A 13,776-nucleotide genomic window follows, 5' to 3' on the forward strand; every position below is an offset into this window, starting at 1 on the left:
CCCTAAACCAAATGGGTGCTCAGTGGATACGCAGTGTTTAGTAAGAATGCTCACACTTAATGTGGCCATCCGTGTAAATTATCATCTAATAGTCTGTTGCTGGAATTCTCTTAGATGCTTTAATCTTCTAAGCAACTCTCTAAGGTGAGCACTGTTGTTCTATTTACATATGAGAAAACTGAGGCACCTAGAAGTTAAGGAACTCATCCTAGGTCAAATAGCTACAAAGTGGTGGTATCAGATGTTGAATCTGTGAGTCTGGCCCTGGAGCCTGTTGTTGTTGTTCAGCCACTAAGTCGTGTCTGACTCTGCAAGGACGTGGACGGCAGCATGCCAGGCTCCCCTGTCCTTCACTGTCTCCTGGGGTTTGGTCAGACTCATGTCCATTGAGTCTGTCTAACCATATCATCCAGTAGAGGTGATGCTGTGTGACTGTGTCATCCTCTGTTGCCCCCTTATCCTCTGGAGCCTGGCCTCTTCATGAATATACTACCCTCAAAATTGACAACTTTTGTTAACGTTATTATTATGCCTCCTTCCAAGCAGTATGCTGTTGACTCCTCCCTTCCTGGCTCCCCACTGGTGAGTCTTAGACACTTAGGATGTGGTGATGCGCACACAGGCCCGTGAGGGGCAACACCAGGAAGAATCAGGGCTCCGTCCCAGCTGTAGGAGATGGGTTGGTCCAGGCTGTGGGAGTTGACTGATGCTGGCTCAAAGGGCCCTCTGTTAATCCCAGTGCAGTTGGGCAGCTGGTTTCCCAAAGAGGACCTATCCCCTGCCCAAGTCAGCGCTGTTAGACCCCTGGATGTGCCTTTCACTTCTGTGGCCCACTCCCTCAATTCGTCATCTGTTCATTCATTTGACAAAGATTCATCAGGTGTCAACCTAGGGGCTTGTCACAGGTGCTGGAAGACAGTGGTGAACCTGCAGATGGGGTCCTGGTACTCTGGAACCTGGAACCTGGAGATGGAGGCAGACAGTATTTATAAACACAAGTTAATTACAGATTGGATAAGTGCTGTGGATGAAAGAAATTGGGTCATGTGCTGGAGAGTTCAAGGGCAGAGAGTTGGCTTGGCTGGGATGGTCCAGGAAGGCATCCCTGAGGATGTGACATTGGAGCTGAGACCTGACTGGCAGGAAAGGACCCATCATAAGAAAATCTGCAGGAGGAAGGGCCTTCCAGGAGGAGGGGGACCAGCCCTGTGGTGGGAGTGATGGGTGTGCATAAGAAACAGAAAGCAGCAGTGCAGGGGGGTTGGGCTTCAGTGACCTGTGAGGGGAGTGAGGTGTGACATTAAGTCAGTAGGGGAGGCCACGGCCAGATGTTGGGGGGACGATAGGAGGCCATGGTGAGGAGTTTGACTTTATGCTGGAAATGATTGGAAGCTGTTAGAGAATCAGAAGCCAGGGAGTGATGGCATCAGCTGTGGGTTTTTGTAGATTGTTGAGGGGGCAAGGAGAGCAGCTTGGGGTCTACTGTGGTCATGCAGGTGAGAGCCCAGTGGCCAGGACTGAGTGTGGGAAGATTCATTTTGGTTTGCAGGCAGCCTCTTAGACTCGAGTTTACCCCCTTCCCCGCCTTCCCTCACCCACACCTTTACTCCTGCTGGAATCTGACTCCAGGACAGGCCCGCTTGGATCTCAGCTTCTCCGTCTCTGTGCTCTCCTCCCAGGCCACCAGTTGTGAGGCAGAGCTGGGCAAAATCCAGGGTGAATTAATCTAGAATGGTGAAGTTCAAACTGAATTAAAAAAAATAATAAAACTAGGGAATCCATTTGGACAAAATTTGGGGGAATTCAAAATGTACACCTTGGGAGTTACCTGGCCATCCAGTGGTTAGGATTCAGGACTTCCAATGCCGTGAGTCTGAGTTCAGTCCCCAGTTGGGGAACTAAGATCCTGCAAACTCTGCAGCAAGGCAAAAAATAAATAAATAAAATAAACCTTAAGAGGGCAGAGCCTTCCCTCCTCAGATCACCCCACTCTGTGGCAGCACTGAGACACCTTTAGGAACCTCAAGGCTCCAGAGAACACAAAACTCCCAGCGGCCCAAGGGTATCCATGGTGACAAGAGTCCCCCGTGTCAAGGTCAGTCCAAAACAGCAGGAGTTGGGGGACAAGGAGGTGGATGGCAGAATTCACACTGAACAATGGGATTATCTTGTCACCCCAGGTTTTAAAATTTTATTTGTTTATTTTGGGGTGTGCTGGGTCTTCGTTGCTGCGTGCTGGCTTTCTCTGGTTATGGAGCGCTAGTTGCGGTGCATGGGCTTCTTATTGCAATGGCTTCTCTTGTTGCCCAGCACAGGTTCTGGGGCTTCAGTAGTTGTAGCTCACAGGCTTAGTTGTCCCTCGGTATGTAGAATCTTCCTGGAGCAGGGATCAAATCTGTGTCTCCTGTCTTAGCAGGCTGATTCTTAACCACTAAACCACTAGGGAAGTCCCACCCCAGGTTTTTTAACACTGGGAAGCTTGGGCTACTCAGCCAGCCTCACTCCCAGACAGAATTTCTTGGGCTTGACCTTTGAGAAGTCCAGCACCATTTTCCTGAAAGAAAGAAGTACATCCATATCTCCAGAGCTGCCTAGGACAGCTGCCCAGGTTGTGCACTGTAGAACTTTAAGAGATACCCAGGTGACAATGAGGATGGTGCGCCTTGGAGTTTTGGGAAACAGCAGTCCTTTGGGCCCTTCCACAAGGGGTCAGTGTGGTGGAGTAGAAGTGACTCACTTCTTCAACTGATGAGTCAGTTTTTCCTTGGAAGCATGAGGGCTGACTGGCAGATCCTGATGGGTTACTGCAAGAGGAGAGTGGGAAGAGCCAAGAGAAGAAGGCAGAGAGGTCTTGACTGGCACCCGCCCCAAGAGTAGTGTGGAAACAGCTCTGAAAGGAGAATGCGGTACAGTTATCTCTCCATCCTCTGATATGTAAAATGGGGCCAGTTACTTATGACTCTCAGGGTTATGGAGTGGAATAAATAGCAAACAGGCAGTAAATGATGGCTTTTGTTACTAGCATCTTTAACACACCCCAGAGTCTGGCCAGAAATCCTTTTTCCCCATCTCCCTCACTCTCCTCCTTCAGCTGCCCCGAGCCCCTCAGTCCTGCCCATACAAACCATGGACTTCCACGCGTCCACAAATTTCTCCCAAGAATTCATTTTCCCATCCACTCCTCTGGTGGCTAACTCCGGGCCCCATCCTTTACTGAATTTCTTGGGCCAAATTACACTGTAGTATGACCTGTTTGACCTTTCTTATGCCACTCAGGAAGGCCTGACATGCTAATGCCGATTGGCCTGGGGCACCACCAGGAAGCTAGGTGATGCTCCCATTGCATCCCCCAGCACCTGTTCACAGGAACCGAAAGGGACCAACAAGCGGTTGGAGTCTGAGCCTCGGCCTGGTTTCTTTCGTTACATGCATCAGCACTTCACTCTTTTTTTCATATAGTGGTAAAGTAGTATATCTGGAGAAGGGAAAGGCTACCCACTCCACTATTCTGGCCTGGAGAATTCCACGGACTATATAGTCCACGGGGTAGCAAAGAGACATGACTGAGTAACTTTCACTTCAAAGTAGTATATGTAACAAAGTTTACCATTTCAAACCCACCGCCCTTTTTTTGGGCCATCACGAAGCCTGTGGGATTTCAGTTCCCAGACCAGGGATTGAATCCGCACCCTCAGCAGTAAAGGTGCAAAGTCCTTAAAGTCTGGACCACCAAAGAATTCCCCACTTTAACCTTTTTTTTTTTTTTTTTTTGTCTGCAGCGTGAGACCAAAAAGTTCGTTCGGATTTCTCAGCTCTGTCTTATAGAAAAACCTGATGAACTTATTGGCCAACCCAGTATTTAAAACAGATTCGTTGCCATCACTTATTTCAGGGTTTCTGGCTGCTCTTATTCATTGAACTTACTATACAGATTTTTTGATTGTGGTAAAATATATATAACATAAAATTTACCCATTTCAATCATTTGTAAGTGTACAAATCACTAGTATTAAGTATGCTGACATTGTTATATATCCATCACCACCTTCCAGAACTTTTTCCATCATTCGAAACTAAAACTGTCAGTTCAGTTCAGTTCAGTCGCTCAGTCGTGTCCGACTCTTTGTGACCCCATGAACTGCAGCACGCCAGGCCTCCCTGTCCATCACCAACTCCTGGAGTCCACTCACACCCATGTCATCATTGAGTTGATGATGCCATCCAGCCATCCCATCCTCTGTCGTCCCCTTCTCCTCCTGCCCTCAATCTTTCCCAGCATCAGGGTCTTTTCCAGTGAGTCAGCTCTTCACATCAGGTGGCCAAAGTATTGGTGTTTCAGCTTCAACATCAGTCCCTCCAATGAACACCTAGGACTGATCTCCTTTAGGATGGACTGGTTGATCTCCCTGCAGTCCAAAGGACTCTCAAGAGTCTTCTCCAACACCACTGTTCAAAACCATCAATTCTTCGGCTCTCAGCATTCTTTACAGTCCAACTCTCACATCCATACATGACCACTGGAAAAACCATAGCCTTGACTAGACGGACCTTTGTTGGCAAAGTGATGTCTCTGCTTTTTAATATGCTGTCTAGGTTGGTCATAACTTTCCTTCCAATTAAACAATAACTCTCCATTCTCCCTTCCCCCCAACACCTTTCTGCATTCTGCCTGTATGAATTTGACTGCCCTAGGGACTTTGTATGACTTCATATGAGTGGAAGCTTACAGTATTTGTCCTTTTGCATTTGGCTTATTTCACTCATCATAATGTCTTCAAAGTTGTAGCATGTTTCAGGATTCTGTTCCTTTTATAGCTGAATGATCGTCTGCTGTATTACATACCACAGTTTGCTTGTACACTCATCTATTGATGGACAGACACTCAGGTTGTGTGTGGGCGCTGTCACTCAGTCCTGTCCGACTCTCTGTGACCCTGTGGACTGTAGCCCTCCAGGCTCCTCTGTCCGTGGGATTCTCCAGGCAAGAATACCAGAGTGGGTTGCCATTTCCTTCTCCAACGGATCTTCCCGACTCAGGGATTAAACCTGCATTGGTGGGTGGCTTTCCCATCACGCCACCTGGGAAGCCCTGGACACTCAGGTTGCCTCCGCTTTTACTGGAGAACAGGAAGATGGGAAATTTCCTGTCTGAGCCATCAGCACAGAGGGACCACTCATGATTGTCAAATATTACAAACCAAAAAAAAAGGTGTCTCTCATGACAAAAGTAGATATGTTCTTTAAGCAGACTTAGAAAATACGTATGTGAAAGAAGAAAATGAAAATCTCCTGTAATCCCATCTAAAAGAGATAATTGCTATTAACCTGGTGATAAGACTTCCCTGGCAGTCTGTGGTTAAGACTCTGAGCTTCCACTGCAGGGGAGTGCAGATTCAATCCCTAGTTGGGGAACTAAGATCCTGCATGCCATGCTGTGCAGCCAAAAAAAAAATGTTTTTGAAATGATGTTACTGTTTGAATGTCTGTGATTCCCCAGAATTCATATGTTAAAATCCCAACCCCCCAATGTGACTGTATTTGGACATAGGGCCTTTAGAGAGGTAATTAAGGTTAAGTAAGGTCATAAGGATGGAGCCTTGATCCAGTAGGCTTAATGTCCGTAAAGGAGATCAGTCCTGGGTGTTCATTGGAGGGACTGATCTTGAAGCTGAAACTCCAATACTTTGGCCACCTGATGCGAAGAGCTGACTCATTGGAAAAGACCCTGATGCTGGGAAAGATTGAGGGCAGGAGGAGAAGGGGACGACAGAGGATGAGATGATTGGATGGCATCACCGACACAATGGACATGGGTTTGGGTGGATTCCAGGATTTGGTGATGGACAGGGAGGCCTGGCGTGCTGCAGTTCATGGGGTCGCAAAGAGTTGGACACGACTGAGCAACTGAACTGAAGTGAAAAGACACCTCAGAACTCACTTGCTCTTTTTCCACCATGTGAGGGCTTAACAAGAAGGTGGCTATATAAAGCCTGGAAGAGAGTTCTGGCCAGAAACCAGATTAACAGACACCTTGATCTTGGACTTTCCAGTCTCCAGGACTGTGAGAAATGAATTGCTGCTAAGTCATGTAGTCTATAGTATTTTATTATGGCAGCCTGAGCTGACTAGGAAGCACGGTTATCCCTCCAGTGCATATGTTTGTGGCCTTTTAAGCCAAAACCAAAACGGGATGACTCTTAGGTGGTGTATCATAGGAGTTAAGAGCACAGACATTGGAATCAGATTGATCTGGGTTCAAATCTTAGCGACGTAACTTCAGGCAGATCTCTCTCTTGTTTCTTCATCTGCAAATGGTGGTGATTACAGTATCTACCTCCAAGGACTGCTCTGAGGACCAAATTAGAAAATGCTCCTAAAGGTCCTCGCACAGTTCCTGGCACATGGTGAAAGCTGATTCAGTGGTGGTAAATTCATTTTTCACTGGACTATAGCTCCTTGAGTGAGGGAACTTTTCTGACTTGTCTGCTTTATCCCTTGTTCTCAGCACAGTACCTGGAGAATAGATGCCTAATATTTATCAAATGAGTAAACAGATGGTTCTATGAGAGCAGATAAGAGAGAGCAGCTAGCATCGTGGATGATAGTGTTATTGGCATCACAAGGTGCTCTCCAACCTCTCAGCAGAGCACAGTGGTTGGCTGAGTGCCTGGGTACCAGGGTTCACCCACCTGGGTTTCAATTCTGGTTCTACTGGTTTCCTGATGTGCACATCTCTCTCTCTCTCTCTCTAAAACACACTTTAAAATACAACTCTAAAGTGGGGATAAGTATAATACCAACCTCGGAGGATTAAATGAGATGATCCATGTCAAGTGCCTAAAACAGCACCTTCCTCATAGAGTTTTTATGAGGATTAAAGGAGATAATCCATGAAAACACTGGTGCTCAACGAAATGCTTTATTCCCTTGTTGTCAACATGTCTGTTACTGGTTGTCATCCTTAGATCAAACAGCAGCAAATCAAAAGCGGAGACCCCCAGAACACCCAGCAGCCCCTCGAGCCCCACGTTCGCCCCCTCCGTCTGCCTTCTGGCGCCCTGCTATCTCACGGGGGACTCCGTCCGGGACAAGTGCGTGGAGATGCTCTCTGCAGCTCTGAAGGCGGATGGTGAGAGAGCCTGAACCAGTGACCGGGGAGGGAAGGGCTCCCCAAGATCTGGGAGAGGTGGCTTTTCTTCACACCACGAAAGTGGTACAAGATGCTAGAGTCCCCTATTCAAACAGGCTTCACTGCCAAGATCATCTTCAACTGATGCCTGTGTTTCCCAAATCTCTTTTAGATGATTACAAGGACTATGGAGTCAACTGTGACAAGATGGCATCAGAAATTGAAGATCATATCCTTGAGCTGTGCCAGGGCTGTGGTGCCTAAACTGTCCAGCAGCAGGTGTCCCAAATGCAAGGCATCCAGGACAGGGAGTGGGCTAGGCTGTTTAGAAGCAGCACCTCATTTCATGTGGAGAGCAATCTCACAGGGAAGGTTCCCTCATTTTACAGGTGAGGTTAACTGAGGCTCAGAGCAGCTAAGTCCTCGCCAAGACTCATCAGCTAATAGTACTGGCAGAATTGAGATTTGAACCCAGGAAGTGTGACTCTAGAACCTGAGGGTTGGGACTTCCCTAAACATCCAGTGGTTAGGACTCCACGCTTTCACTGCCAGGGGCCTGGGTTCAGTCCCTCATCAGGGAACCAAGATCCCGCAAGCTGTAACAGCCAAAAAAAACAGCCAAAAATAAAAAGAACCCGAGGGCTCAGAGAGGCTGTGTCTTGACAGGTCTGGGTTGTGACATCATCGAGGAGGTGAGACAGAAAGAGAGGACAGCATTCCTCACTTTCAGCCTTCCCTTTCTTCATCCTCTGAAGATAACAACTCCCGTCTTTGACCCCCCAAGTATGTACCAGGCTCTGTATCTTGGTCAGTCGACACTTTCTACCTCTGTAGATTGCCGGGAGAAATATCAAAACCTCAGATATGCAGATGACACCACCCTAATGGCAGAAAGCGAGGAGGAACTAAAGAGTCTCTTGATGAAGGTGAAAGAGGAGAGTGAGAAAGCTGACTTAAATCTCAACATTCAAAAAATGAAGATCATGGCATCAGGTAAAAAAGTGAAAACAGTGGCAGACTTTATTTTCTTGAGCTCCAGAATCACTGAGGATGGTGACTGCAGCCATGAAATTAAAAGACGCTTGCTTCTTGGAAGAAAAGCTATGACAAACCTAGGCAGCGTATTAAAAAGCAGAGACATCACTTTGCCAACAAAGGTCCTTATAGTCAAAGCTATGGTTTTTCCAGTAGTCATGTATGGATGTGAGAGTTGGACCATAAAGAAGACTGAGCATCAAATAATTGATGTTTTTGAATTATGGTGCTGGAGAAGACTCTTGAGAGTTCCTTGGACAGCAAGGAGATCAAAGCAGTCAATACTAAAGAAAATCAGTCCTGAATATTCATTGGAAAGACTGATGCTGAAGCTGAAGCTCCAGTACTTTGGCCACCTGATGTGAAGAGCTGACTTGCTGGAAAAGACCCTGATGTTGGGAAAGATTGAGGGCAGGAGGAGAAGGGGATGATGGAGGATGAGATGGTTGGTTGGCATCACTGACTCAGTGGACCTGAGTTTGAGCAAACTCCAGGGGATAGTGAAGGATAGTGAAGCCTGGCGAGCTTCATGGGGTCACCAAGAGTCAGACAAGACATAGTAGCTGAACAACAACAGCCTCTGTTAACACTTACAACAATCTCTGTGAGGCAGGGGCTGTTGTTCCCAGTTGACAGATGAGGCAACTGAGGCTCAGGAACTACTGAGTGTCAAAGCTGAACTGAAAACCTTAGTCTTTGGATTCCATGTCCTGAGTTCTTCCCCTATACCCCATGCTCCCACCATCTGAAAGCAGCCTTGTGTAGACAGAGGAGATGACTGCTGTGTGGTCTGGTCAATTGAACTGAAAGGTTTTTGTTGCTTTTTCTGTTGTCTTGCCTGGAAAGTCCCACGGCAGAGGAGCCTAGAAGGCTACGGTCCATGGGGTCGTCGCAGAACTGGACGAGACTGAGTGACCAGGGGTTGCTTACTAACACTTACTTGTTGTTTTGTTTTAGCAATGCCTTGAGCTTGCTGGATCTTAGTTCCCCAATCAGGAATAGAACCCAGGACCCCTGCACTGGAAACATGGTGTTCTAACCACTGAACAACCAGGGAAGTCCCAAGATTTCTGTCTTGAGGAAAAAAGGCCTCCACACCGTGCCCCACTGAGTGAATGCATAGAATTCCTTTTACTGGAGACAAATCTTTGCATATCAAAGAAGTGTGGAGGGTGGGGACGGACTCCCCAGGGAACAGGGGTGTGAGTGTCCCACTGAGGCCCTTTCCTGGCCTCTGGGCTCTACCTAGGGGCTCAGCAGGTCAGGGAAGGTACAGGGGCCAGTCTCAGAAAACAGATTTGCTTCCCTCGATCTCTTGCCTAAGGACCACCCTAATAGCCTCCAACACATCTCCTGGGAGTTCCCCTCCACCATCATTTAGTTATTAACCAGCACTTCTTGAACTAATCTCATACCTGTTCAAGTTCCCTTTCAAAATTTCTAATTAATTCAGGAACACAGAACTCGAGGCATCAGAACTATCACGAGCTTCATCTTTGTTTTTCCCGAACAGTTGTCCCTCTGAGAAGGTCCCTCCACCTTCAAGCCTGGTTAGAGACAAAAGGTGGATGACCTAGTGCATGGCCTCCGCTGCTGGCCTTCCGTCCTCTGAATGACCCTCTTCTGAAGGAAAGGGCGTCAGAGCTGCACCAACAACCCTTCAGCTCTTTGTTCATAGGTGATGGGAGGTCAGAGGGAGGAGGAGTTGGGGGCTTGAATTTCCATGTCTTAACAAAGGTAGGACCTCTTTGGAGTGACCCTGGATGAACATGGCAGCCGTGGGGCTCACAGGTGCTCATGTCGGGGTGGGGAGGAGGTCAGTGGGGGCGGGAGGTCAGTGATGCCCGGGTCTGCTCCACCTCATCCTCCTCTGCAACCTTGATGAAAGGAGGCAGACTCAGGAAGAGGTGGACGAAAGGATCCTCAGCCCTGCTGTCCCCGCTTATCAAGCACATCTCCACTTCCAAGGATCCCGAACGCAGAAGATTTTTAAACAAATACTGGGGCTTTCAAGTGCATGAGAGCATATTCTTCCTTCTCACATTTTATTGTACTATACAAACAAGAAGACAGAAAAAATAAATACCACCACCTTCCCTCCCACCACTTGGAGCTAGCCAGCTGTGTCTGTTTCTCCACATTCCCCACAGCTGCTTTCTCGTATATATAGGGGTTTTCCCAGAAAAGGCTTCATTTTCCTGATTCTTCTTGGCTTCGCGGAGGCCAAGAAAATGCGGCTGTGTTCCCTGAGCTCCTCTGGAGGAGGGAGGAGGCGGAGGGAGGAGGCCCGTCTGGGATGCAGCTTCTGGACAGAGAACTCCCTGTGGTCGGTGGCCAGGGGTGACTTCCTGCCGGGTGAGTGGAGAGGAGAGTGTTACCGTCAGGAGAGAGTCTGGCTTCCAGCCCTGCCTCTGCCGGGAATGTGCCCTGTGACCTTGAGCAAGGGCCTGTACCCTTTCTGAGCCTCAGCTTCCTCATCTGTTAATGAGCAAAGTAACTGACCAGCAATTCCCAAAGTGCGTTCCGTGATAGGTATTCCTAGAGAAAAAGAGGGGAAGGGGAGGCTGGTCTGTGTTTTAATATGCTGGGAACACCAGATGAAACAAAAGCCAATGCGTTCTTTATTGTAATACTTCCTAGAGCCTTAGACACGTGGCACCCAATCTGATGTTTTCCTCTGACAGCTGGACTTAAAAGTGCCCAGGAGCTCTTCCAAACTAGGGGGTCATCGTCATCACTATCATCTTAGCCCCTAAAGGTTGAGCATTTGAAACGCCCCAAACACCACGCTACTGCAGCGTGCAGCTTAGCTCAGGGAATCCTCATGACAACCTGTATTTTACGGAGAGGGAAGCAGAGGCACAAAGAGGTCATGGGCTCACCTGCGGTCACACAGGCGGCTCAGACAAACCCAGACTGCCCATTCCTGGGGCCCCTGGCCCCGCAGTGCTTGTGATGACCCGATCTCACCTTGAAGGCTGTTTCCTGTCCCCGATATGTAGCTGATCCCAGATGCCCACGTGAGGACCCTGACTTGGGCAGTCAGAGGCCGTGAAGGGGACTGACTCCTGTCCCAGTTGGGGGTACTCACTCGGGCAGGTGGGGCGAGCCATGTCCAGGGAAAGGGAGAGGTGGCCTTGGGGCTCCTCAGGCTTCAGGGACTGGCTCCCCGTCCCCCCGGGCCCCTCTCTGAGTGGCTGGCTGGCCCTTGACTGTGTCACATATCTACCAGGAGCTCAAGAGCACAGACATGAAGTACCGGAACCGCGTGCGCAGCCGCATCAGCAACCTCAAGGACCCCAGGAACCCCGGCCTGCGGCGGAATGTGCTCAGCGGCGCCATCTCCGCGGGGCTCATTGCCAAGATGACTGCGGAGGTGAGGGCGGGGCCGGGGCCCCTCCAGTCTTGCCTGAGGCTGAGAGGCAGAGGCTTGTGACGCAGCGATGAGCCAGGGGCTACCTTAGCTAGAGACCATCTCGGACGCCCCATCCCTCAGGGCCTCTGGACTGTCAGAACAGTGAACACAGCTACCAGGTATTCAGAATTGCACTCATCGTTTCAGGCACATGGGCCAGTTTAGCTTCACACCGACAGAGGTAGAAATGTTTACCATCTCCAGTCTTACCGGTGGGGACACTGAAGTTCAGAGGATTTCACTGATTTGCCTGTGCGAACAGCCAGAAAAGGGTGATGCCAGGAGCCAAACTGTTCAGCCTCAGAGCATGTGCCCCTCCCTACTTTATTTTGTTTGTTTCTGTTTTGGCTGCGCCAGGTCTTCATTGCAGTGCAAAGGCGGTACACGGGCTGTTGCTCTGTGGCACGTGGGGTCTTAGTTCCCCTTCACCTGCACCCGCCGCATGTTGGTCTTGTTCAGTTGCTCAGCTGTGTCTGACTCTTTGCGACCTCATGGACTGCAGCACGCCAGGCTTCCCTGTCCTTCACTGTCTGCCATAGCTCGCTCAAACCAATGTCCATTGAGTCGGTAACACTATCCAACCATCTCCTCTTCTCTTTCCCCCTTCTCCTCCTGCCTTCAATATTTCCCAGCATCAGGGTCTTTTCCAGTGAGTGGGCTCATCGCATCAGGTGGCCAAAGTATTGAAGCTTCAGCTTTAGGATCTCCTTTAGGATGGACTGGTTGCATCTCCTTGCAGTCCAAGGGACTCTCAAGAGTCTTCTCCAACGCCACAGTTCAAAAGCATCAATTCTTCGGTGCTCAGCTTTCTTTATAGTCCAACTCTCACATCCATACATGACCACTGGAAAAACCATAGCTTTGACCAGACGGACCTTTGTTGGCAAAGTAATGTCTCTGCTTTTTAATATGCTGTCTAGGTTGGTCATAGCTTTTCTTCCAAGGAGCAAGCATCCCCCACATAGGAAGGCAGCTTCTTAATGACTGGGCCTCCAGGGAAGTCCCTCCTCCCTGCTTTGTGATCTGCCTCCCTCTTCTGCCTTGTTCAATCCTGCATCTCATTCCCCAGCTCTGGGCCCAAGCCTGAATTGGAGCCCCTGACTCTATGGAGCACAGCAGACATGTGTACAGATATGTTTCATTCAGAGGTGGTGGCTGCCATGATAGAGCCACTGTGGGAACTTAATAGGAGGGAAGGATTGACCCAGAGGGAAGGGGTCAGTAAGGGAAGGAAAAGGGAACAAGCCTGTTTGAAGGAGTATGTGCAGTGGTTAGAAGCTCGGGGCCTGCACCAAACTGCCCTGGTTTGACTTCTGCCTCTGCCACTGAGCTATGTGATCTTAGACCAGCCACTTAACCGCTCTATGCCTCAGTTTTCTCATCTGTAAATTGGGAATAACAGCTATCTCATGAAGGACAGAATGAGTTAACACATGTAAAGTGTTTAAAGGGGCTTCCCTGGTGGCTCAGAGGTTAAAGCGTCTGCCTGCAATGCGGGAGACCTGAGTTCGATCCCTGGGTTGGGAAGATCACCTGGAGAAGGAAATGGCCACCCACTCCAGTATTCTTGCCTGGAGAATTCCATGGACGGAGGAGCCTGGTGGGCTATAGTCCAGAGGGTTGCAAAGAATCAGACATGACTGAGCGACTTCACTTAAAGTGTTTGAAAGGTTAAGACAAGTAAAGCCCTCCCCAGAATTAGTATATGCCAGGCCCATTTGATGGACAGGAGTTTGAGCAAGCTCCAGAAGTTGGTGATAGATGGGGAAGCCTGGCTTGCTACAGTCCATGGGGTCGCAGAGTCGGATACGACTGAGCGGCCGAACTGAACCAAACTGAGGCCCGTTCACCAGCCAATTCATGTAACCCTCATCACAGTGAAATATTATCCCCACTTTATGGCTGAGAAAACTGAGGCCACACTCAACTCATAAGTGATGATGAGGATTTGATCCCAGATCTGTTTATTTCAGAGTCTATCTCGGAAAGACCTTTGCACACCCTCAGGTATGAGTAGCTCTTTGCTGCCAGCACTCAGGGGATTCCCTGAAAGCACACAGCGACGGCATAGCTAAAGTGCCACTAAATCCAAGAGCCCCAGAGAAGGGGCAGGGACGTGTCTTGGAGTCTGGATGTGCCTCCGTGTGTTTGGTGTTGGAGGCGTAGTGCGTGTGTGTGGGGTGGGTGTGTGGCATGT

At 49.0% G+C, this 13,776-nt stretch overlaps 1 protein-coding gene across 2 annotated transcripts in view; it reads left to right on the plus strand.

The window, feature by feature from the left end:
• TCEA3 (transcription elongation factor A3) overlaps positions 1-13,776 on the plus strand; it is a 46,541-nt gene that overhangs the window by 20,540 nt on the left and 12,225 nt on the right. For both annotated transcript variants that reach the window (XM_060410681.1, XM_060410682.1), the window contains exons 6-8: positions 6,966-7,129; positions 7,302-7,357; positions 11,385-11,540. In XM_060410681.1, the coding sequence (XP_060266664.1) occupies positions 6,966-7,129; positions 7,302-7,357; positions 11,385-11,540 (376 nt within the window). The remainder of the gene's footprint in view (positions 1-6,965; positions 7,130-7,301; positions 7,358-11,384; positions 11,541-13,776) is intronic.

This window comes from Ovis aries, chromosome 2 (assembly GCF_016772045.2).
Source record: "Ovis aries strain OAR_USU_Benz2616 breed Rambouillet chromosome 2, ARS-UI_Ramb_v3.0, whole genome shotgun sequence".
Classification (NCBI taxonomy): Eukaryota; Metazoa; Chordata; class Mammalia; order Artiodactyla; family Bovidae; genus Ovis; species Ovis aries.